Raw genomic sequence first — 26,790 nt, 5'->3', positions numbered from 1 at the left:
CAGGCCTTTTTTTCTAGTTGGAAACAGTTCAGGGCCGGCTGTGGCCATTTGGTTTTAATTGGAAACTATCTCTTTAAATTTCGAGGAGATCTGTGTGCATGTGTAGTAGAACCCTCTGAGGGTGGGCTGGGGTGCCCACTAGCTCAGACACCCCTATAGTCACCAGAATGGAGGTGCGCAGATAGCAAGATAGCAAGGGACCAATGAACAGATACCAAAAGAAAAGAATGTCCACACGTCCCAGACTAGAAAGCAATAGATTTCTTGCTTCTGCCACAAGTTCCCCCAGCTGTGAGCCTTCCAATCTTCTAAATATTTCTTTATATGTGGTTCACAGTTCTGGGACCAGCCCCTGAGCCTGCTTGGTCGGGTATTCTGTGTTGTTGTTGGCGGAGCTCCTTTACAGCACTTCCACCTGATCCGCCATCTTGTTTGTTCCCCCCATTGGCAAAGATTTTAACCGCACAATCTTTTCCCTTACCCCATTGGCTAGTTCAGATTTTTAAGGTGTGCACTCCTACTTTGTTGTTGTTGTGAGGTGCCACTGAGTCAGAACCGACTCATGGCGACCCCATGCACAGCAGAAAGAAACAATGTCCGATCCTTGGCCAACCTCACTACCGCTGCCACACTTGACACCATCAATGATGCCACCTGGCCGATCCATGTCGTTGGGGATCTTCCTCTTTTTCTCTGACCCTCCATCTTACCCAGCATGACATCCTTCTCCAGTGACTGTTCCCTCCGTACAATATGTCTGAATTATGAGAGATGAAGTTTAGCCATCTTGGCCTCCAAGGAGCACTCTGGCTGCACTTCTTCCAAAACAGATCTATTGGTTCTTTTGGCAGTCCATGGCACTTTTAGTATTCTTCTCCAACACCATTTGAGTTTTCCTACTTTAGGAAAAGAAAAAGAGAGTGATTATAAAGTCTTCACTCCACTTTAGGAAGTAACCAAAGAAAGAGAGATCATAAAGTCTTTACTTCAGGAAATTAAAAAAAGGTTACCCAAATACAATAAACAGGATTATTTTATATATATATATTCCATACACACACACACACAGTAGGAACACTAGACAATGCTTCAGCATTAAACTTGGGGACCCAAATCACCAAAAAAAAAAAGCACAAAAGTGCAAACAAAAATACCATGGCTTTTTTACCTCAGTCGGGAAAGTATGTTGTTGTTTAAGAGCTTGTTCAAGAGTTGTTCAAGTCCAACTCATAGCAACCCTGTATAGGATTTCTGAGGGCTGGTGAGTTTGAACCATCCATCTGCAGTTAGCAGTCCAGTGCTTATCCTAAAGTGCCACACTAGAACTCAAAATTTTCACTGCTCTGTACATTTGTGAATGTCTGCAAAATGCCATGCTTATTGGTTTTTGGGTTACAATTTAGTGAGTTGGTGAATTTCTAAATATAGAATCTGCGTAACTGTTTTAGTCATTGGGTGGGTGCTGTTGTAACAGAAATACCACAAGTGGTTAGCTTTAACAACATATTTATTTTCTCACAGTTTTGGAGGTCAGAAGTCTGAAATCACAGCACTTGGGAAACCCCCTGGTCTCTTCAGCTTCTTTTCCTTGGTGATCTTCATGTGTTTAGCTTCTGTCTTCCCCTATCTCTGCTGTTTTGCTGCCTGGCTTAATCTGCGCCTTTTACATCTCAAAAGAGATTGATGCAAAACAATACACTAATACTAACAATTAACATAACAAAGAAACCCGTTTTCCAATTGGGATTATAATGGAAAGTATATGGCCCTGTGGGTTAATGTGCCAGACTGCAAAGCCCACTGAACTGCAAGGTAGGTGGTTCAAGCTCACAGGTTGCTTCTGGGAAATCCTATACAGGGTCACTATGGGTTGGAACCAACTCAATGGCGCTGTCATGCAGTCCAATCTGACTGCTAGCTTCTCTGTTTCCAAGGAGCCGCTGACCTTGCAGTTAGAAATCCAGTGCCACACCAGTACTCCTAACCACAGGTATAGAGGGGTTAGGATTTATAGTGCATTTTGGGGACACAATCCATAACACCTACCCTACTCCTAGTTCTAGATGAGGCCTTCAGTCCTTTCCTCCTCAGACTGCAGGGGTGACTGCTCAACCCACAACCTCCCCTTCCACTGGAACTAACTTGAACTCCTCCCAGACCACCTGACCTTTTTGTCCTGTAAGCTACTCCTATAAGCCCCTTGCTTCTCACACCCTACTCCTGGTCAGCCCCTAGGGCTTCATAGTGCTGTGAGACTGTAGCTCCCCCACTTGCACCCTGAGGCATTGGACTGGGTGGTTTGTGTACCTTGTGGTTCTAAGTACTGATCTCTCCAGGCAGTTCTGGGCCTTGGCCCACCTACTGCACTTACCACCTGCTGTTTTAGCTGGTTGGTGTGCCTGATTCCAGCTTTGACCTCTCTACTTTTTCAGAGCCTTAAATGGTTTTATAAATATCCATGAGAAATGAGGCAAGGAGTGGAGTGTCATTGAGGAGAGAGGTTGCGTGCCAGCCTAGTGTACTTTGTGGGTGATGGGCAGGACCAGACCAGAGGCTAGCTTTGCCCTTGTGTAGGGGCTGACTTGTTGCAGTATAGAGGAACCATCTCAGAGGTGACTCAGAGACCCTGCATCAAAGATGACTGAGCAATAAAAAAGAAAGAAGCTGCTAAATGTCCTGAGGTGGGAAAGCAGAGACAGAGACAGGGTCTGAATCACAGGCCTTCTTGTTGGACATACTCACATTGACTTCAGAACCCAGCTATTGACTAATCTCTGTTGTTATTGTTAGGTGTCCTCAAGTCAGCTCTGACTCATAGTGACCCCTTGCACAATAGAATGAAACATTGGCAGGTCCTGTGCTAGCTACACTTGTTGCTATGTTTGAGCCCATTGTTTTTGTCACTATATCATTTTACTGGGGGTCTTCCTCTTTTTCACTCACCCTGCATTTTACCAAGCATGATGTCTTTCTCCAGGCCTGGTCCCTCCTGATAACGTGTCTGAAGTATGAGAAGTCCGAAGTCTGTTCTGGCTTCTAGGGAGCATTCTGACTGCAGTATATTCAAAACCAATCTCTTAACACTTAGTAATGATGTCAGTACACAGTGTAGTGTCAGTTGAAAGAAACACTCATACCAGCGTGGCACTTTTACTTTTTGAAGCTAACATTCCCAGAACACTTTTAAGCATTGTCATAAATGCTTGATTCCTCCCATCAGCCTCAGTGAACAGGTACTCTGAGGCGCTCCATTTCCAACTGAAGAACTTGAGGTCTGCTCCCAGCAAACACGGAGGCCATACTCTGGCAGAGGGCAGGTCCCGCTGGTCCCAGGGTCTTACTTAGCTTGTCACACAGTAACTTCAACTGCGTCATTCTTACTTGACACAGTCTCTCAGCTTCCAGGAAACCCTCGTGATACCTGTGACATTTGACCTATACACCTCAGTTCTGTTTAGCACAGTTACTCAGATTCCTGTTTTCCTGTGCTAATGTCTCTGGCTTTAAGGCTATTTAGGTTCCCTAAACCTCTTTCTCTTCCCCTTAACCTTGCTAATTAAAACTGCCAGAGGAAGAGGCATCAGTTTCCATTTCCACATCCAGTTTCCTTGGTTGTAGTTAGTCATGCAATGTTGGTTGTGCTTTTACTATTATTTTGAGTCCTCTGGCAGAACACTTTTTTTTTTTCAATTAGGAAAAAAAAAGTTGTTAATTTCTGTCACTTTTTGTGAGTGAATCTAGAGGCCATGTGTGAAGCATTTTTCAATTTCTGCACGTCAAAGTCTTTTTTACTTCCCTAATTATAAAGTTAAGGAGCTCTGGTAGTGTAATGGTTACGAATTGGGTTGCTAACCTCAGGGTCAGCAGTTCAAAACTACCAGCTGTTCCGCGGGAGAAAGATGAGGCTTTCTGCTCCTATAAAGATTTACAGCCTCGGAAACCCTGCTCAGGGTTACTCTGAGTCAGAATCTACTCCACAGCACATAACCACCACCAATTATAAAGTTATCTATATCACTGTTGTTGTTAAGTGCCATTGAGTTGCTTCCGAACTATAGCGACCCTGTATAGGGTTTCCGAGAAGCAGCTGGTGAACTTGAACTACCAACCTTGTAGTTCAGACGGTTTTGCGCCTGGTACGTTAACCCATAGCGCCACACCATTAGGGAAGGGAAAAAGACTTTTTAATTAGGGAAGGAAACAAGACTTTGATGGGCAGAAATTGAAAATGTTTCACACATGCCTCTAGATTCACTCCCAAAAAGTGACAGAAATTTAAATGTTTTTTTCCCTAATTAGAAAAAAAAAAAGTTAGTGGTGTTGTAGAATTGTTGACCACAAGGTTGGAGGTTCATGCCCACCAGCCACTCCTTAGAAACCCTATGCAGGGCTGCTATGAGTTGGAACAACAGTTATAAAGTTATACTTTTAGTTACAAGTTATTTTGCATTTACATGCTTAAGATTGTTTAACTTGCTCAACAGTTGGAGAAGCTGACTTCTGCCCAGCACTTTTTAAAGAGCTCTTAAAACAGATTTGAATATACCAGTACTTGAAAAACACACACTCCAAACAGCCAGAGATATGAAGTGGCTTCCTCAGAGTTAACTCTGGAGTAATACGTCACCTTGGCCTTCTAAAGATAGGCCCCAACTGGAAGGCAGGATGGGAAGAGCTTCCCTTGGGGCTGTGTCTCCCAGCAACCCCCTTTTGAATCCTGCACTGTGGAAGGTTACCTGGTTTCATTTTGAAAAGGCTGGATGCATGGACTACGTCTATTCCTAGATTTCTTCTCTGCCTTAATTGCTAAGCCCCTCATTGTTCCGTTTGTCAGAAATGAAATGTTAGGACGAAAACAGGAGTCATTGCTTCAGAGCACTAGTGATGGCTGTACGCGATGAATGTAATTCATGTCCAAATCGTTGGAATGGGAAATATTTTACTATGTTGTTGGTAAGTGCCATTGAGTCTTCCTGACTCATAGTGAACCCTGTAAAGGGTTTCTGAGGAGTGGCTGGTGGAATTGAACCTTAGAACACGCGATTAGCAGTCTAGTGCTTATCCTACAACACCATACCAGGACTCCATGTTTTGACATGCATAGACATATTTTTTATTGAAATCATTTAAAAGTTAAGGGGAAAATATTGTAAGAATTAGAATAAATTATTACAGGTGGTTTAGAACAGGAAGCCACTACTCATTCCTTGCTCCAGGAGGCCTATGTGCCAGCATCAACTCCTTCTTTTTTTTTTTTTTTTTTTAATTTTATTGTAAATTGAGTGAAGGTTTACAGAGCAGAACCTCAGTTTTACATTTAACAAATCACAGACTTGACTTCATTTACAATGACTGCAATCATCTATGTATCATCAGTTAACAGTGTTTACCTCTATTTCCTTTAAGATTTTTTTTAAAAAGCTGTTCATTGGTAGCAGACCTTTTTTATTTTACTTATTCTAGTGATGATTATGGATCATTCCAAAATAAAGCTAGAAAATTCCATAACCTTTGACCTTGGAAGCCAAGTTCTCCAACTCTACTACTATGGGGTAGGCAGACTGGCCGAATCTTGTTGGGTGATTTCTGGCGTGTTTATTTTAAATCATCATGCTGCGTGACATATTAGAGGCCAGGCGGGTGGGAAGCTCCTGTTTCAGTCCTGTATATCTTCAGGGAAGGTCTGGCTCATTTCAGCCAGAGCCACGTGTGCCCAGCCTGGTACTTGTGGCTGGCAACTCTCGGAACTTGCCGAAAATACGGTCAGCGTCTCTGAAGGTGATTTCGGGGAGATGTACAGGAATGGTCGAGTACTTCAGCACCTTCAATTTACTCTGAACTAACATCCGCAGATTGTGGGAAGTGCGATGGTCATGTTCAAGCTGTGGACCTTTCTCATACGTCAGATACTCAATATCCTCTACCAACCTCTTCAGCAGCTGAAGCGTTCCTTGATCTGAACCATTAAACCATACAGTTTCCATTCATTTCAGGAAGGAAGGTTCTTTTGCAGGCCTTCTCCATACCCTGAAAATAGGCAGAAATGATCTTCCTCTCAACGTGGATCTCTGCTCTTCTGAAGGCAACGCTGGATCTGGGTGACGGGCAGGTCAATGTAGACGATCATGTGCGGAGGCAGGTACTCGCCGGTTGTAATCTTCACCTGGTCCTGGTGGTCCACACGCTGCTTCCCGATGTCCTCTTGTTAGTCCAAGGTCTCCAGGAAGACGAGATCACCGTAGATGGCGCGCTCCGACAGCACTCCCTGGCCTGTGCTCAGCTAGTGAGCGTCTGCATCCACTACTGCTCTGGTCATTGTAGAATCTCTCCAAAGTGCAGTTCGCGCTAAATGCCTTGTCCAGCGGCTCTCGGTTTCCTGTTGCCCCGTCTGCGTAGTGCACACTGGCTTCTCGGAAGTGCCTCAGACCGAGTTTCTCCTCACTCTCCTTGGCAAACTTGTCTTTCTTGGAGTAGATTATCACTGCCAACGGTGATCACTTTGCTGTACTCTGAGTTTTTGGTTGTTTCATCACCAAGTATGAATGCCAAAGGGGGTCACACTGCAGCTTCTGTGGTGCACTTGTATGAATTCCTGCGCGCACGCTGCCCGCCTGCCTCCAAGGCCCTGCGCCCACGCGCACACTTGGACCAGCCTCAGCATCCGTGAAGCCATGGCTATAGCAGACTCTATTTCCTTTCACTCTTGTACTCCTCCATGTGTAACCCCTTACCTTACACTGCGTCTTGGTAGTCTCCGTAGTGACATTCTGGGTTCGCTACTGTAACAAAGGACAGAACACAGAATCTTTAACACAACAAACATTTATTTCTCTCTCCTGATATAGCGACTGTGTCGTGTCAAGGAACAGGCTCTTTCTCTTTTTTTTTGCTCTGTCATCTTTAAGAGATGGCTTCTGACTCAAATCTAAGTACTGCCACATCTGCCTTCCAGCCAGCAAGAAGGGAAAGAGAGGGAAAGGACAGGTGGACATACTTTTTTTCTTTAAAGGATGTGCCCAGGAGGTTCACCATGAAACATCTACCATGGCCAGACCTTGGTCACATGATCACACCTAGTTGCATGGTCACATGATCACATCTAGTTGCCAGGCATTAGTCACATGATCACACCTTAGTCACATTGGTCAGACCTTAGTTAAATGATCACACCTGGTTGCAAGGGAGGCTGGGAAATGTATACCTCAGTGGAGAGATTATGTACATAATGTAGATAATCACCTAAGATGTCTATTACTCTGGAATGTTAGTGTTAAGTGCAGTGGAGTTGATTCTGATTCATAGCAACCCTCTAAAGGGTTTCCGAGGAGCAGTGGTGAGCTTGAACCACCTTGCGGTTCAAACCAGCCTCGAGGTCCAGTGCATTATCTTGCAGCACCAAACTAGGACTCTACAGGAGAGAATAAATATGGAGGAGTGATTATTAGTCTCTGCCACAGTCTTCCTTTTCTGGCCATCCAAATATCCATATATACCTGCCTTTCTACACATAAATATACTCAACCTTCTCCCAAGATAAACAGTTTTGGAATGCTTAGCAACTGACCAGACGGGACTCTTGCTTAAAGCCCAGGAATTCTGAGCAATGTGTGGTTTTCTTTATAAGTTCCGAAAGATTTAGTAACTCTCAACCAAAGAAAAGTTATGTACTCCCTCTAGCCTCAACACAGCCCAAATTCAATGGGGGAATCAGAACAGGAAGCCGCAATAAAAACTCCCATTTGAAATGAGAAACACACTGTAGGTAGGTCTTTGTAGCAGGGAGCAGATCTAAACTGACTTGAGCAAGAACTGTGAAAGTTCTTCCCTGCTACAGGAGTAAATTCCACCCTGGTTCTTCTTCAGTGATTATCAGAATGTGTTTCTTAGACCCAGAAACCATAGCATCACTTGGGAACTTGTTAAAATTGCAAATTCCTTGGACTCCAACCCATCTACTGACTCAAGATCTCTGGGAATGAGGCTCCCAAAATTTGAGTTTTATCAAGTCCTTCAGGCAATTCTGATCTGTTGTTTAAGGACCATTCCTCTAACATGTACTTAGCTGACATCTGGGTGAGGGCAGTGGGGTGGGGAAGAGGTGGTTCTTCCTTGTCCTTTATCCCATGTCCTCATCTATATTGGGAACTGGAGCCAGTCTGCCCTTATTGAGGACTGTCTAGCTTTTCCAGCCCATTTCCTGTTTTTAGAGCTTGGGGACTTAGAGCATTAGGAGTTATAGGCCAGGCGTGTGATTTCTTTGGCAGTACAATTTTCTCAAAAAACAAAAACAAAAACAAAAAACCCCCGAGAAGCTTCTGGTTTGGTAACCACAGATCCAGGCTAGATTGGTCTATGTGTAATTCTTAATCTTGAAATGTTTGATTTTTCATTTACTGACCTCTGTGCTCAGCCTGCCCTGCTTCTGCCCCTAATTTAATGTTCTTACTCTTAAGGCCCTCTGGAATAATAAATTGGATGGGAAGGCCAAACCCTGACTAGACTTTTGCCTCTGGATACTCTCTGTGTCTGGCAGAGAACTTCTGAGGTTCAGTAGTGGCATTTAGAAAGGAGGAATGTTAGATGTTGATTGAGAAAGGTTAGTTCCATAGTCTTCCCAGAATGAAGGCTAGCTGTCAGTTTAGGCTGAGAGAGCCTTCCTTTTCAGCTCTGCTTGTGTCTGATCTAGCTCCATTAGAGCTCACTCTCTTTTGTTGGAGGTTCCTGAAAAAGAAGCCGTGTACAATAACATTCAGGATATTTTCAGCTCTTCCGCTACTGTAGAGCATGAGATTTGAAGGCTTTTTACCTGGGAACAACTCCAGACAGAGCTTAATTCCATCCTGTGCCTACATTTGAGTGTTCAGATGCCTGTTTTTCTCTGACAGCTGAACTGCCATTTATATTTAAAAATGGGTTTGGGGCCACTTCCCCCAGCTAGCCCTCTCAGGAAGTTTAAACTGTCCTCTCACTGTGAGCTGTCTCCTCACTGCTTTCCATATGCTTGACATGCCTGTGTGATATGTCGCTGCTGTAGGTCATGGTTGTAGGAGGAGATTCCTTTGTTCTCTGTGCCTCATAAAGGATCACCACGTGGAGGCAGAACTTTGGAAACTCATCCTGGCATTCAGTAGTATCGATGATTTCTTTTACCCAGGTGATCTATGTTTGTTTTTTTCTTGTCTTTATTCCTGTTTACATCAGGATAAGATATGTGAGTAATGAACCATCCCTAACTGTTTCAATTTATATACAAATTTGATTTCAAGACAGATTTAGTAACCAAATGTGTTTGTAATCCAGGGACTGTCTCTATCACTACTTTTAGTTCTATTAGTTGCTTTTATAACTTTTAAACAAATATATTTCTAGTTAATTTTACCATCTACTGTATGTAGTATCTCTTTTGAAAAATGTGTTTTGTTGTTGTTGTTGAGAGTCTACACAGTGAAACATACACCGTTCAAGAGTTCCTACATGTACAATGCTGGTGACATTGACTACAGTCTTCAAGTTACAGAACCATTCTCTCCCTCTTTTCTTAGTCAGAAAACAAGGGTGGGTGGCTGACGCTGGAGAGGGGGCAGGGGCCAGGCTCCCAGGGCTGTGTGACTGTGGTGAAGAGTTGTTTTCACACAGGCAGCAAAGGGAAGACATGAAGGATTTCTGCCTGGGAAGCACTTTGTCATTCTGGTCTCAGTGTGGGATGGGTGATGTAGGGTTCTGGCATGATCTGAGAAGGGGAACAAGAAGCTACAGGCATCTGAAGGAATTTATGAGGGGATTGAGACTATCTTCCCATCTTTTTGCAATTTTCGTGCAGTCTCTTTTTGGTTGTGCAACCTTAACAGTTTCTAGCTTTCAGTTTGGCCTCCCAACTTGTCACTTCCTTCCTGTAACTTAAGTGGTCTCTCACCGGGTAGGAATTTTTTGCTGCTACCCAGACTGTGTTCACTGGAAGGATTCCCAGTACATCTCCTTTCTAACCACTAGGGAACAAGACTTGATAGAATTCAGTCCTTGGAGTCATCAGAAATTTGTTGGAAAGTAGCACTGTGCGGGGCCAAGATGACCCCCAACCCTAGGCCAAGAGTCAGGAGCTCTGGAGTCTAGTGGTGGTGGTGGCTGTGTGCCATCAAGTCACTTCCAACTCATACAGACCCTTAGAGGGTTTTCCAGGCTGTGAATCTGTACAGGAGCAGAAAGCCTCATCTTTCTCTGGTGGATTCCAACTTCTGACCTTGAGGTTAGCAGCCCAATGTGTAACCCATGACAGCACCCTAGCTCCTTTAGAGTCTGGTAGTAGCTTTTATTTAGCACCTACTGTGTCCCAGAAAAAGGATTCCTGATGCTGCTGAAAGATAAACACTAGAATTCTAACCACAAGCTCAGCAATTCAAACCCATCAACTGCTGTGGGAGAAAGATGAGGCTGTCTCTTCTGTGAAGTCTCAGAAATCTTACGTAGGGTTGCTGTGAATTAAAATGGACTCGATGACAGTGGATTTGGGTTTTTTTTGGTTTGTCCCAGAAAGTCCTGCTACATTGGTTAAATGCTTTGCTACTAATGAAAAGGATGGCAGTTTGAACTCACAAACCGTTCCGTTCCCTGGGAGAAAGATGTGGCAGTTGGCTTCTGTATATTACAGCCTTCCCACCTGTGGAGATCACCTTGTAGCCAAACAGCTAAGAAGCCTGTAAAGAGAACAAGCAACTCCTGTGAGGAACTTACTCCTCAGAACAGTCAACCATATGAGACCAGAAGGGCAGCATTTGCCCCAAAACAGAGCTCAGAAGGCAGGAAAGAAGGATGAATGGAACCAGAGAACCCCGAGAGAAAGTGAAGAAAGCTCTGCTCCATTAAAGGAATTGCGATCAATGTCATGAGACAAAATGTACACATTGATGTTATTGTTGTTAAGTGCTGTCTAGTCTGTTCCGATTCATAGGGACCCTATATAGGGTTTCCGAGGAGCGACTGGTTGAGCTTGAACTGCCGACCTTGCAGTTCAAACTGACTTTGCAGTCCAGCGCATTAACCCCAGTGCCACACCAGCAATGGAAAACTAATTTGCTCTATTAACTTTCCCAAGCCGCTACAAAATGTTCAAGACAAAAATAAATTAAGGTACTCAAATTTAAGACATGTTATCATTTGGTAACTGGTATTTTGAAGTCCTCTTAAATAACATGTTAAATATGTTAAAAAAAAAAAATTGCAGCCTTGGAAATGTTATGGGGCAGTGCAAATGTGTCCTATGTTGTTGTTGTTGTGTGCTGTTAGAGTTGGTTCCAACTCATAGCAACCCTGTACAGGGTTTCCGAGGCGGGAAATCTTTACGGGAGCAGAAAGCTTCGTCTTTCTCCTGTGGAATAACTGGTAGTTTCGAACTGCTGACCTTGAGGTTAGCAGCCCTATTTGTAACCACTACGCTACCAGAGCTCCTTAATGTGTCCTATAGGGTCACTAGAAGTCAGCATTGAGTTGATAACAACACATTTTTTATGTTCCAGGCAATTCTTGCTATTCCCGTTTCTTGGATGAGGAAACTGAGGCTCAACGATTTAAAAACTTGCCCAAGGTCACATAGCTAGGAAGTGATGTCATTGGAATGGAGGCATGACCATATGAAGTCTCATTTTCCCCATATGAAAATGGGTGTTAAATTGCCCTGTATACTTTGCTTAATAAGCTGTGAGGCTTCTAAACATGTTAGAGATGGTGTTTTCAAAATTAGGCTGTGTGTGTCAGAACAGGCCACTTGACTTTGCTTCCACTCATTAGTTATTCCATTGGAAAAAAAGCAAGGTTTTAATCATGATTGGTTTCTTTGTAGTAGTGTGAGTATGAACAGAGAAGTATGTGCAATGTCTTCTCCCCACTTTTTTAGACTTGGCTGGTAAGGAAGGGCTTGGATGAAAGCAGCTATTACTTATTGAGCATAGCTTTGTGCTATGCTGTTTCAAATAGGCCCTTGTTGTTGTTGTCATGTGCCGTGGAGTTGGTTCCGACTCATAGCGACCCTGTACAGGGTTTCCGAGGGTGTAAATCTTTACGGGAGCAGAAAGCCTCATCTTTTCCTGTGGAGCAGATGGTAGTTTCGAACTGTAGTTCAACTCATAGTGACCCTGAATAGGGTTTCCAAGGCTGGTAGTTTCAAACTGCTGATCTTGAGGTTTGCAGCCCAATTCGTAACCACAACTCTACCAGAGCTCCTTCAAATAGGCCCTACTAGGTTATAAATTTTGAATGCATACTTAGATTACTCATCAGTAAGGATACTAAGAGTTACTGTGGAGTCAGTTCTAACTCATTCTACCCCATGTGTGCCCGAGTACATTGGTGCTGCACAGGGTTTTCAATGGCTGGTTTTATAAGAAACTGATCACCAAGCTTTTCTTCCAAGGAGCCTCTGAGTGGACTCAAACCTCTAATCTTTCAGTTAGCAGCCAAGTGTGTTAACTATTGTTATCTAGGTACTCTGTTAATCAATACAGGCTGTGTTATGTTGCAGTAACAGATAAACCTTGAAATCTCAGTTGTTGACCATAACAGAAATTGATTTCTCACTCATTGTGAGTCAGACTGACTTTGTATGTCATCTATAACATGTGGCTTCCAAGGTCACTTGTGGCTGGGAAAGAGAGTGTTGGAGTGGCTACTACTTAATTGCTTCATTCAGGAACGATGATACTGTTTGCATTTACAATCTATTGACCAGAACCAGCCACATAGTCCAAACCTAATCGTCAGATATGAGAGGGAGCAAAAGTTCACGTGGATTTATGACGAAGTTCAAAAATTGAGTGTAGCAGAAGATATTGTTTGTACTCTCAGTAGCTATGATTTGAGTCGAGCAAGGAGACGATAACAGCAGGACTGTCTCCTTTTTCTAGAGCTTCTGTAACAGAAATGCCACAAGTGGATGGTTTTAACCAACAGAAATTTATTCTCTCACTAGAGGTCCAAATTCAAGTGCTGGCTCTCGAGGAAGGCTTTCCTTGTCTCCTTTCAGTTCAGCATTCCTCGTAGACCTCCATGCATGTTAGCTTCACAGTGCCGGCATCCCAGGTGCAGAACATGTACTCTTTTTTCCTTGGTGTTTGTCAGTCCTTCTGCTCTCTGGTAAGATGAAGGGTGATGTAGGCCAGACTCTGGGGAAAGTCCCCTAACATCTGATCAGAGTTGTGAGAAAATTAAGGATGTTGCATCCCACCCTTAATCCTTTTGTTGGCTTATTATGTCCTATCTGTCATACCCTGGGAGACTTACAAAACTGCCACATTACATCGTTAAATAACTGCCAAACCACTAAATTAGAGTCACAGCCAGCTAAATTAACATAGATTCAGGGGACACAGTTTAATCCCTGACAGGGTTATATAGGTCATTGCTATGTTAATTTCTTAGGTGATAGCATGAAAGCACAATGCCTGACTTCAGGGGCTATCTTTTACCAAATCACCAGACACATGCCATCCATCCTAAAACAGTCTCTGGGAGCTGATGGTACATCATTTTCTAAGAGAACCCAATCCCTAATGCAAAGTGACTTCCGCTAAGCTGTTTACAAGGCTAGTGTTTGACCTGAAGGTAACTTATAGGGAACCAGTTCCTTAAAGGCTCAGGGTTCAAAAGGACATCTAATGGTGAATGACCATGGTGAGTCACGCCAATTCTTTGAACCCAGAAATCTGATTCCAGGAGAATCAAAAAGCTTTTGTCATAGCTAACCACAGCCTGCAGGATCCTACGTGGTCTGACCTTTGCCCAGTGCTCAAACTTTATCTCCACCACTTCCCCTTCAACCTCGCAGCTCAGCCACTGGGGTCATTCTTCATTTGAGGAGACATACCAAACTGATTTCTTCCTCAGGATCTTTGTAGATGCTGTTCCCTCTTCTTGGAACACTGGTCCCTCCCCAACACCCTTGGCTAATCTTTCCCATCCCTTTCATCTCTGCTTTCGTGGTGCCTCTTCTCAGAAACCGTCCCTAACCTCTCTGTATATAGGTCTACTGCCTCAAGTGTGTGTTCAGTGTAGAACTTGTTCGAGAATTCAGTATTAAGTAATTAGATATTATTTCTCCAGCATAATGTAAGGACTAGGTCCCTGAGTGGTGCAAATGATTTTTTTGGTGGCACTGTAGGATTAGCACTGGACTGCTAACCAAAAGGTTGGCAGTTCATACATCCAGAATCTTCTGAGGTGGGAAATTTCCACTTGAAAGGACAAGCAGACCAGTCTGGAGCAGCTAGAAGAACAGAAGATATGTCTTGAAAGAAAGACCAACAGAAAAATACAAAACAATATAGGCAGTCTGACTGATTACTACAAGAACAAGCAAGTTACTCACTCAGGAGACATCAAGACAAGTGGTCGGGTTCCCTCAGAGCAAAACCCCTTCCAAGACTAAGACTCAATGGGGACTACACTCTCTGATTGGTGACCACATTCGTCACTGAAAAGGGGAGTGAGGGAAAAACAGCAAAGAAGCTGCAAGCTAAACCCTACAATGTTCAATAGACTCCTGTGAACCCAGGTGGAGACCTGGTTGGCCAGCAGTGTGGCAAGACCTAGCAACTCTTGGGCCCAGAGTCAGTGACATAGCCACAGAGGACTAGAGTGGAGAATGAAGAGTCCAGCTGAAAAGAAGAGAGGGCATATGCATAAGAACACCCAGACATGCGGATAATACCCACTTGACCTGGCTTCAATGACTCAACTAGAAGAAGAAAGAAGAGGAAAAAAAGAGTAATCTGATACAATCTGATGAACTTGACCTACACCTATGGATAATTTGTTCCCTCAAAAGAGGGAACACATTTTTACAGCAAGGATCATTCCCACCCCCTCCATACACAGAATAGACAGGGATGGGCAACTTGGACATTGGCTACCCAAAATGGGGGGCGGGGGGCTACAAAGGCAAGAAGTGACTGGCTTACAAGCTTTTAAGAGGGAACCTAGATCCAGAGGGCATGGAGGAAGGTAGAATCTCCATTGAGTAGAATCCAATCTGTTTGGGTGGGGCTGATGAAAGGAGATGTGGACAGGTCTCTTGTGAAACAATACCGGAAATGTAGGCAGAGAAGATGACGTGGAGAGATGGAGCAGCTGGGGTCTTTAGATCCAGAGAGGGAGAGGGGCTATGTGCTGACAACCGGGGGGCAGGGGCCACGCTTGCAGGGTATATTTTTTGGTTGGTTGATGATGCATGGAGGGGATTTTAACCATGGCAATGAAACAATATACAATAGGATGAATGTAAAGCTAATGTTCTCCCATGTAAACTATCACATAATTCACAATAAAAACATTTAAAAAAAAAAGGTTGGTAGTTCAAACCCCAAGCTGCCCCTCGGAAACCCTATACAGGGTCAGTGTGAGTCAGAACCGACCTTAAGGCACTTAACAACAGCCACTAACCTAAAGATGAGTGGTTATAATCTATCCAGCTGTATTATGGGAGAAAGCCCTGGGGATCTGCGTTCATAGAGTACAGCCAAGGAAACCCTATGGAGCAGTTCTGCTCTTCACATACAAGATTATCAGGAGTCAGAATCAACTTGACAGAGACTGTTTGTTTTTTTGTTTAGTTTCATGTACGAGTCACATCAGTTTTGGTGGTGAATGGCGTATACCCTAGCACAATGAATGAATGAATGAATGGGGAAAGGTGAGTCGTTTCAGCAGCTATGGTACCAGAAAGAGACCAGTAGGCAGAAGGCCAGTCATGCCCTCAGATAGTTCCAGCTTGAGTGGGAACTTTTTTTTTTTTTCACCTTACCTTTTTTTTTTAATGTTTTATTGTGAATTATATGATAGTTTACATGGGAGAACATTAGTTTTACATTCATTCTATCGTATATCGTTTCATTGCCATGGTTACAATCCCCTTCATGCATCATCAACCAACCAAAGGGTATACCCTGCAAGCCTGCCCTCTACACTACCAGCACCCCCACCCCCCGCAGTCTTCAGCACACAGTCCCTCTCCCTCTCTGGATCTAAAGTTCCCAGCTTCACCATATCTCCATGTCATCTTCTCTGCCTCCATCTCAGACATCACTGCTTCTCTGGGTAGGGTCCCACTCTCGGCTCTTCTCTATTGATGGTCTTAGGGACCTCCGCTCCTAGACTGGAAAGTTAATTTGAGTGGAAACTTTTAAACAGTGTTTTATAGTGTGTGGTGGCCCATGGATGCCCACCATGGCTGAGCCCAGGGATTAGGAGGGAAAGGACAAGAGGGCCTAGAGAGTTCTTTCAGGCCCTGAGGTGGCCAGCTGGCATCAGGAAAAGTGGTGATGATGGAATCATTTCCATTTGTTCTAGAGGGGCTCTAGTCAGCTACATGAGTCAGTTTCAGAATAAAAACAAATATATAAATATTACATAACTGTTTAAGTGTACCACCTGAAGGGTAGGGTGGGGAGGATGGGGATTTCCAGAATGTGCTCATTGAGGAAAAGCCTCCTCCCACCCTGAGCCCCCTCCTCTGCCACTGTGTTAAGTGCTTCTAAAGTCCCTGCATTCAGTGCTCTGACTGCAGTGGATTTGTTTTCCAGTTCCCTGTGATCTTTCTGTGGATGAAGTGGAGCATAAACAGAATCTACATCATTCAGCTCCTCTGGGCTTCACTGTCTTCATCATAAAGCAGAGCTAACGACTGGACCCTTTCCTAAGGGCTGTTGTTGTTGTTGTTGTTAAGTGCCGTCGAGTCGGGTCCGACCCATAGCGACCCTGTACAGGGTTTCCGTTAGCTGAGCCAAATAGACCACAAGTGTGGAAAAGCACTTAGGGTACAGCCGGGACGATAGCCAGGGCCGCCCCTACCAGTTACAGTAATCATCATTTATGTGCTTTGGCTGTAGTAGCTCACTTAATTCTCACGGCAGCTCTATGAGGAAGGGCACAGTGACTACCTCCTGATGAGGAAACTGAGGCTTCGAGAAGTTATGCAATCAGACCACCTGCCTGCAGAACATTATGGCCTGAAACCTGCTGGTGGCTGTGTGTTCCTCATCTGGGTGGCCTGGTGTAAGTGAGCTGTGCACATTGGACAGCTTGAGAATACCACGCAGAGAGAAAAAAAAGAAATCTCCCATCAGCCTACTTGGGTAGAATATGCTGCAGACTGGAGAACAGCTTCTGCCCCACTGATCTGTGTACCGGGCCTAAAACTCAACCCTCAACATCATCACTCTGGGTTAAGCCAGTAGGGTAGCTTGGGAGTTTTCAAAAAGCCATAGGAACTGTAGAAGGCTTGCTGTTCCTTTAGCATTTTATCCCCTTCCATCCCCAGGAGCCCTGATAGAGAAGAGTTCCATGCTGCCACCCTGCTGCATGTGAGGGGGCTGGCTGTAAATGGCCACAGGCAACGTGAAAGTGGGCCCCTCACCTCTTCTGCCCCCTTGTCCTAGTGCTGGTATAACAAATATCACAAGTGGATGGCTTTACCAAACAATTCACCATTTGTTCTCTCTCAGCCTAGGAGGCTAGAAGTTCGAATTCAGGGCATCGGCTATAGAGGAAGGCGTTCTTTCTCTGCCCACTCTTTGCATTTCTGCTCCTGGGCAGTCTTCACGTGGCTTGGCATCTCTCTTCCTCCGTCTTTGCTTGATTCTTATAAGAGGTTGACTCAAGACACACACTACATGAATCCTGCCACATTCACATAATAGAAGATTCATTCTCAAATGGCATTGTAATTACGGGCATTATTGTTATTAAGTACTGTTCCAAGTTACAGTGCGCAACCTTGTATGGGTTTTTTTTTTAATTAAATTTTTATTGTGAATTGAGTGTTAGTTTACATGGGAGAACATCAGCTTTACACTCATCCTATTGTATTTCGTTTCATTGCAATGATTACGATCCCCTCCATGCATCATCATTCAACAGTATTTGCTTCTGTTCCCTCTGTTTTCAACCAAAGGGTACACCCTGCAGGCCTACCCCCTGGCTGCCAGCACACAGCCCCTCTCCCTCCATGAGTCTAGAGTCCCCATCTGCTGGATCTCTCCACATCATCATCTCTGCCTCCATCTCTGGCATCGCTGCTTCTCTGAATAGGGTCCCACACTCCGCTTCTGCTCTTCTCTCTTGATGGTCCCAGGGTCCTCTGCTCCTGGACTGCAAGATCAACCACTCCCTCCTTTTTGCTACAAAACTTCTACTCTTACAGTTGGGACAATCGCAGTCAGGCATGATAACAATTACTCACTATTGAACCACAGGAGTCTTATCCCCATCTCCTTTCACCAGCCCTGCCTAGACAGGTTGAAAACTACTCATTAGAGTTTCTACCTTCCCTGCACCCTCTGAAACTAAACTCCCTCTTGAAAGCTTGTAAGCCAGTCACTTGGTGCCTGTATAGAGCCTCCATCCTCTTTTAGGTAGCCAATGTCTAAATTACCCATCCCTACCAACCCTGTGTACCGAGGGGGTGGGAATGATCCTTGTTGTGAAGATTCTTTCCCTCTTTTAAGCTACTATATCTATAAGTACAGGTCAAGTTCTTCAAATTGTAGCGGATTACACATTTTTTCCCCTCATCTTTCTTCCTCTAGTCAAGTTCTGATCATCCAGCTATTGAATCTAGGTCAAATGGGTTTGTATAGGGTTTTTGAGGAGTGACTGAAGAGTTTGAACCACAGACCTTGTAGTTCAAACCGACCTTGTGGTCCACTGTTTATCCTACAGTGCTACACCAGGACTCTAACTACTGGCATAGAGGTTGGGATTTGTAACACATATTTTTTAGGGGCGTGGTACAGTGAACTACGTAATACAGCCATTTTAGCCGTGCATGGTTTTGTAACTCCCATATGGCGATTGATTGGAACTCTACAAATAAGATACTTGTGGCCCACCAACGGGATTGGTCCGTCTACTAATAATGTAAATAAGGTGTGTTGAGCCCTAATGGAATTATGCAAATAAGGTATAAGGAACCCTAATGAGGGGATCTGTCAGTCTTGCCTTGTTGTTCTTAAGTGCTGTGGAGTTGGTTCTAACTTATAGTGAGCCTGTATAGGTTTTCTGAGGAGTGGCTGGTGAGTTTAAACCACGACCTTGAGGTTCAAACCAACATTGCACTCTAGCGCATTAACCCACAGAGCCGTACCAGGACTCAAGTCTTGCCTTAGAGCCATCTTTTTTCTTTCTTTGCCTTGTTGTTGATAAGTGCCGTCGAGTTGGTTCTGACCCATAGCGACCCTCTAGAGGGTTTCCAAGGAGCGACTGATAAGCTTGAACCACGAACCTTGCAGTTCAAACTGACTTTGCAGTCTAGCGCATTAACCCACAGCGCCACACCAGGACCCCTTAGAGCTATCTTAAAAGACAGTCAATTCCAGAACAGAGGGGAAGCATCACTGACACCAAGAAGAGATGGATGTTAGAATTGATAAAAAGGTTGGAAGGTGGAGATACACCTGATGCTGCCACTACACCATTTATACAGTTGGCACATTTTTCTTTTTCTTTTAACATTTCCACTTAAAGTCACAGTTTCCATTTTGTTGTTGCTGTTGTTGTTGAGTGCTGTCGAGTTGGTTCCAACCCATAGCGACCCTGTATAGAGTTTCCAAGGAGCAGCTGGTGAGCTTGAACTGCCAACTTTGGAGTTTAAACTGACTTTTCAGTTCAGCCCATTAACCCATAGCTCCACAGCAGGACTCCCTTAGAGAGCTTAAAATATTGAAAATAGCATTCTACCCCTAATGCTTTCTTCAGAGTCCCTGGAGCGCAAATGAGTATGTACTAACTGAAAGTTTGGTGGTTTGAATACCCAGAGGCACCTCTGCAGAAACGTGTGGTGATGTGCTTTTGAAAGGTCACAGCCTTGAAAACCCTGTGAAGCAGCTCTGCTGTGGGCACATAGATCATCATGGGTTGGAATGTATTCACCAGCCACTGACAACAACAATGCTTCCTTCAGAGACCTGGAGTTGGGAACAGTGGTTCTTCACCTGTGCCTTTGGACAGACTGGAAGAGATCCTTATCTGTGCCCATTCCAAAGAGAAGTGATCCAATGGAATGTGGACAATATCATTAATATCACATGCAAGTAAAATTTTCCTAAAGATAATTTAACAATGGCTGTGACAGTACATTGACAGGAACTTCCAGAGGTTCAAGCAGGATTCAGATGAGGACTTGTAGTGAGGGATATCATTGCTGATGTCAGATGGGTCTTGGCTGCAGAAGAGAGTACCACAGAGATATTTATCTGTGCTTTATTGACTCTGTAAAGGCTTTGAATGTGTGAAGCATGACAAGCAATGGACAACATTGTGGAGAATGGGTATTCTGGGACACTTAATTGTGCTTGTGAGGAGCCTGTCACAGAGATCGAGAGGCAGCCATTCAAACACAATAAGGGGACACTGAATGGTTTAAAATCACAAAAGGTGTATGCTGAGCAAATAATCCAAGAAGATGGTTTATATGGAGAAGAACATGACATCAGGATTGGAGGCAGACTCATTAATAACCTGCGATATGCAGATATTACAGCTTTACTGTTAAAAGTGAAGAGGACTTGATATATTTACTGATGAAGATCAAAGATCACAGCTCTTCAGTATGGGTTGCACCTCAATGTAAAGGAAATAAAATTCCTCACCACTGAACCAATAAATAACATCTTATATATGGAGAAAAGATTGAAATTGTCAAAGGCTCCATTTTGCTTGGATCCACTATCAACACTCTCCCTGAGCAGTCAAGAAATCAAATGGCATATTGTATTAGGCAAATCTGCAGCACAAAACGTCTTTAAAGTGTTCAAGAGCAAAGATGTCAGTTTGAGAACTAAGGTGCACCTGATACAAGCCATTGTATTTTCAATAGCCTCATTTGCATGTAGAAGTTGGACACTGTATAAGGAGTTCAGTTGAGTTATTGGTGTTAAAGAATATTGATAGTACCATGGACTACCAGAAGAACAAACAAATCTGTGTTGAAAGAAAAGCCAGAATGCCCCTTAAAAGCCAGGATATAGAAGCCAGTCTCTCATACTTTAGACAAGTTGTCAGAAGGGACACATCCATGGGAAGGACATCATGCTTGGCTAAGTGGAGGGTCAGCAAAAAAGAGGGAAACGCCCAAGGAGATGGATTGGCACAGTGGCAGCAGCAATGGGCTCAAGTGTAACAATGATTGTGAGGATGGCACCGGACCAGACAGTATTTCTGTCTGACTCGATGGCCCCTAATAATAACAAGAAGGAGGAAGCTATTCATAAGGTTTTCAGGTGATAGATAGTTTTTCAGAAGTGGACCACCTCTTCCTTCTTCCTAGTTTGTCTTAATCTGTAAGCTCTGTTGAAACGTGCCCTTGCTGGGTGGCCCTGCTGATACTTGAAATACTACTGGCATAGCTTCCAGCAGAACATCATATTTGGTTAAGTAGAGGATCAGCGAAAGAAGAGGAAGACCCTCAACAAAGTAAACTGACACAGTGACTGCAACAGTTGTGAGGATGACACAGGACTAGGCAGTGTTACGTTCTGTTGCACATTAGGGTGCTGGAAGTCAGCATCAACTCAATGGCACCTAACAACAGCAACAAGGAGGTGGCAACTTTGTCTGCAGAATGTGAGCCCTGTTCCAGGGCACTGCACTTGTCTCTTCCCTAGTCTTGAGGAAAAGCTCAGAAGCTGGGTTTCTAGTTATTCTGGTAGTGTACTGATTACGAATCGGGCTGCTAACCTCAAGGTCAGCAGTTTGAAACTACCAGCTGTTCTGCTAGAGAAAGATGAGGCTTTCTGCTCCCATAAAGGTTTGTATCCTTGGCAACCCTGTGCAGGGTCACTATGAGTCTGAACTGACTCCATGGTACTTAACAACAACAAAGAGGACTTACAGAAGCTGGATTTGAACCTAGAAGGAAGCTGTGACTCCCAATTCTACCTTTTGATCACAGGAAATATATAGTTAATGTTCTTGTGATCCTGCAAGATAATCTCTGTATGGAATTCTTTTGAGATCTTAATCCTAGTGAGAAAGGAGCTTGTCCTGGAAGTCCCATGCCTCTCTGTATATCAGAAACTGCATCTCAATCCCTGTTCTTTGCCTTGGCAGACAGGAAGCTCACGACCACACGTTTCTGTGAACCATGTGGGCTGCCTTGCCTCCTCTTGCCTGCCTTTGGCATTTTATTTGCACTTCAGCAGCATGCTGGGGGTCCAGTCTGAAAGAGTGGGTGTTGTCCCTCTTTGCTCTCAAATCAGGTTTTGAGGGAGCAGGCCAGAGGGGCCACATTTCTTCCCTCCTCCTGGTTTGATGGTGGAAGGAGTTAAGAAAAGTCCTGTCCTGCTCTCCCAACTCAAACACCAGAAACTCAAAAGACTCAAAATGAAGGTTTTTAATGTTTGTTTTTGTTGTTAAGTTCCATCTTGTAGTGACCCTGTATAGGGTTTCTGAGAGCAACTGTTGGGTTTGAACTGCTGGCTTTGCAGTTAGCGTGATTAGCAGGCCAGTGACACACCAGACTACTTTTAATGTTTAAAAGTATTATTTATTGTTTGTCTTAAAAAAAAAAAATTAGAGCATGCGGAAATGGAAATAGAAACTTTTCATGAGATTGTCATTGCAGGTCTGACATCACTGGATCTCTGGTGTCAGCTGACATCTGTGGCCGGGTTTGGCCACCATAGTGTGACTAGGTGCATCTTGCGTGGGAGGGTGGGTGTCAGTTGAAATGTTCTAATGGTGCTGGGCACAGCTGTGGGCCCTGCCTCCCCCCCTACTTCCTTCCCTCCTTCCCCCACCCCCATGACTTGCGTGTGAGGCACTTGTTATTGTGTGTCACTGTGGAAAGCCCAAGGAACAGAGAAAAGCTGGGTTCTTCTCAGATAATAACATAATGGAAGGTCACAGAGGTCAACGACAGATGGATTGTTGACCTGGATGTTCCTGCCACCCCCTGTCTTGACAGAGAGGTGAAGGTTCATACTGAGAGGGAAACAGAATGATATCAGGACTTGGATACTGAGAGTAAATAGGACTGGGGTTATCACCCCCATTTCACTGATGAAGAAACTGAGGTCCAGCTGACTTTACTTGAGGAGAAGGACCTTTTTCTATGGGGTCATAGGAAATTCTGGGTGCAGGTAGGGTCTTTGGAAAGTGAGTTCAGCAGGGGCATTTTCTACTGTTTTGAGCTTGCACTTTGCAAGAAATATGATTTGGGGTCCCCACTCCCAGCAAGCCCAACTGGGTTGGTAAGGAGAGCTCTCAGCCTGGATGGGCTGGACTCTCATAGAGGAGCCACCACAGTAGGTGGCACAACCACATGGTGAGGAAGATGGGATCTCGCCAGGCATCGGGGCTCCCATCTGAGGCAGTTTGTGAAGAGAGCATGGTGGAGAAGAGGAGGACTCTGGGCACCTGGGCGTCCCTTCCATCTGGTTGATAGGGGCAGTTTTTACTCTGCATACCATGGGAGCTCATTGGTGAGCTTTTGCACTGCAGTCGCTCCGCTGTCCTGTAGGGACTGTTTGTTCTCCTCCAGGACTTGTGGAAGAGATGGGCGATTCCACACATCCTGCCAAGAAGGAGAACCCCCTTCTGGATCTGAGTTTTGGTCCAATGGGCTTTGGCCTGATCGGGGTGGGGTGGGGGCAGTGAGGCCCATGAAACACCCTTCTGAAGAACTTGAGACCTGAGGTAGGGAGATAGGACGAAGCTGTTTCCTCTGAGGGCCCTGCAAGGGGATGTGAATACTGCCCACAGCACCAGCCTCCCGATATTTTGATTTTTCCCTCCTGACTCTTGGTGGTTTCCTCATCTTAATGCTTTGTAGGTGTGGTGATACTTGTGAAAAAAACCAAACTATGTCTTGGACAGTAGTTGGTAAGAAATAAATGTGAGTTGGGTGTGAACCTAGTAAAGGGCTGAGTCACCACCGATGACCTGCGGATTCCTCTTGCCCGACTGTCTCCAGGGAAGCGCTGTGTTCTTACTGTGGAAGACTGATCATTACTTTATTACCTTCGCTAGCTTGCTTATTGGTGTTTCATATGCTTTATGATACAAATAATTCATGGTTATTATAGAACAGAGTCCTGATGCAATGCAGAGCTCCTTGGCGTTACTATTAGTATGCTACTGGTAGCGTACTGGTTACGAATTGGGCTGCAAACCGCAAGGTCAGCAGTTCGAAACTACCAGCTGCTCCGTGGGAGAAAGATGAGGCTTTCAGCTCCTGTAAAGATTTACAGCCTTGGAAACCCTGTTCAGGGTCGCTATGGGTTGGAACCGACTCCCACAGCACATAACAATAACAACATTCTTTGAGGTTATCCTGTAATAAATTTTTTTCCTATTAAAATAGCCTGTTTTATCTTGAAATCTACTTGACTTCCTTGCCATTTTGAAGTTCTGTATCTACACTGCTCCCTCTTTTTCTTTGTATTTGACTTCATTATAAATTGATGTCTCTGGTTTCCTATTTTCAGTCTTCTAGGTTTGCCTTACTTCATATACTTGGATATCTGAATTGAGTTTTGGGTTGTGTTGTCATGTATGGTAGCATTCTCAGGTTGTTGGCCCTTTAGTATATTTTGTAAAGTTGGTCTGGTCAACTGCAAATTCCTTTCATTTTTCTTCCTTAGAAAATGTCCTAATTTTGCCATGGTATTTGAGGGACAGCTTTGCTGGGTATATGATTCTTCTTGTTGTTGTTAAGTGCTTTTGAGTCAGTCCTGACTCACAACAATCCTGTACAGGGTTTCCAAGGAGCAGTTGGTGAGTTTGAACCACTGACCTTGTGGCTCAAACTGACCTTGCAGTCCAGTACTTTATCCCATAGCACTACATAAGGAATGAGTTGGCAATTTTTTTCTTTCAGAGTTTTGTGTATGTCATCCCATTGCCTTCTTGCCTGCATGGTTTCTGCTGAGAAATCAGAGCTTAGTCTTATTGGTTCTCCTTTGTACGTAACTTTTCGTTTTTCCTGAGCTGTTCTCAGGATTTTTTCTTTGTGTGTAGTTTGATGATGATATGTCTCAGTGATTTTCTTTGGAGATCAATCCTGTTTGGGAATCATTCAGCTCTTTAATGCTTGTTGTTGTTGTTGTTATGTGCCATCGAGTCGGTTCCGACCCATAGCGACCCTGTACAGAGTTTCCGAGGGTGTAAATCTTTACGGGAGTAGAAAGCCTCATCTTTCTCCCGCGGAGCAGCTGGTAGTTTCGAACCACTGACCTTAAGGTTCGCAGCCCGATTCGTAACCACTACGCTACCAGAGCTCCTTTCTTTAATGCTTATCTTCTCATATTTTCATGATGTTAGGGAAGTTTTTTCCCAACAACTCTTCTACACTTTTCTCTGTATTTTTTACTGTCTCTTTCTGTTCTGGAATTCCAATCACCAGTAAGTTGTTCCTCTTCATGGTGTCCCATATAACTCTTAAGACTTTCTTTGGATTTTATCTTCTTTTTTGCTGATTGTTCTAATTTACTAGTATTGAGAGATTTGTCTTCAAGCTCACTAGTTCTGGCTTCCATTGCTTTGCATCTACTACTTTGCCCTTTCAGTGTACTGTCCATTTCTGAGATCTTTGTACTGTCCATTTCTGAGATCTTAGTATTAATCTTCTGGATTTCTAATTTTGGGCTTTGTGTTGTTTCAAAATTTGCATTTATTTTGTCTGTCTATTCTTGTAGTGTTTTCCTGAATCATCTTAATTTTTCTGCGTTCTTCTTGCTTTCCTCAATCTTTCTGTCAGTCCTTATCCGATACCTAAATATCATTCTTTTTCAGTTAATTCCATTACCTTTTCTTCCTCAGAAATGTTTTCTGGCTCTGCATCTTGGTCATTTGTTTGAGCCATTCTCTCTAGTTTCTTCATGTGAGCTAAAATTGCCTGTTGTCTTCTGGGCATTGTGGGCTTGTCGTATTTGCATTTAACTGATGATTGTGTGTTGGTGTGTTCTTAGGCTCTCACCAACAGTCTCTTATGGGTGTAGTTAGAGGATGGAAGTGTGTGTACTGTTCTCATTTGCAATTTGTGCTCCTCAGTTTCGGTTGGGTTTGGCTGGTGCTGGCTGCTGTCTGTCATTGATCAGGTGGTATAGGAATTGGTATTAGTTCTTGCCATGTTGGTACAGCTGCAGAGGGTGTAGTTGTGGCAGGACTGTATTGGCATTGTTGCTGTATTCTGTTAGGTGGGAAATAGAAAACCCCTTCCCCCACACACATGAAAACAATACAGAATGAGCACACATTTTACCAATAATGTAAAGAGAAAATAATAAAGAGGAAAAAATAAAAATAGGTAGCTATGAGAGAAAAGAATATAATTATACTAGACAGAAGAGGGACAGGGAAAAGAGCTATAGAAGGAAAAAATGAGAGTGAGAATAAAAGAAAGAAAATTTAAAAATACTCAAAAAGTTTGATGGTGGCTAGGGTGGAGGTGAAGTGAAGTTCGCCATCAGCAATACCACAGAATACCAGACAAAGCAGATCCAGGGCAGAGCTCCAGAACTCAGAACCACAGAGATAGGAATATTTTAAAAGTTTGAAGGCTTATAGTTAGTGGAACTTGAAGCTGAAGTAAAAAATCGCGTACTTTTGAATCTGCTGGTCTCGGAGTCCTGGAGCTGACATTTTGGGCGAAACCAAACGGTAGGACCAAGCAGGGGAGTAGAAACACCATGGAAAAATGCCTCGGGAACCCTGGAACAAAGGTAGACAATACACTTTGTTGATGTTGCTTTATTCTGATATTCTTTTTTTTGGTATTTGGTCATTGGCCCCCCCCACTGTTTGTGCACC

The 26,790-nt window shown here is 43.9% G+C and overlaps 1 protein-coding gene across 1 annotated transcript in view; it reads left to right on the top strand.

Annotated features, from left to right (window-relative positions):
- IRAK2 (interleukin-1 receptor-associated kinase 2) overlaps window positions 1–26,790 on the top strand; it is a 115,750-nt gene that overhangs the window by 24,403 nt on the left and 64,557 nt on the right. The window contains exons 3-4 of the mRNA XM_006872206.1: window positions 5,677–5,810; window positions 6,083–6,283. Coding sequence (XP_006872268.1) covers window positions 5,677–5,810; window positions 6,083–6,283 — 335 coding nt within the window. The remainder of the gene's footprint in view (window positions 1–5,676; window positions 5,811–6,082; window positions 6,284–26,790) is intronic.

This window comes from Chrysochloris asiatica, unplaced genomic scaffold (genome assembly GCF_000296735.1).
Source record: "Chrysochloris asiatica unplaced genomic scaffold, ChrAsi1.0 scaffold00186, whole genome shotgun sequence".
Taxonomy (NCBI): Eukaryota; Metazoa; Chordata; class Mammalia; order Afrosoricida; family Chrysochloridae; genus Chrysochloris; species Chrysochloris asiatica.
This window is presented reverse-complemented; position numbering and strand designations above follow the sequence as displayed.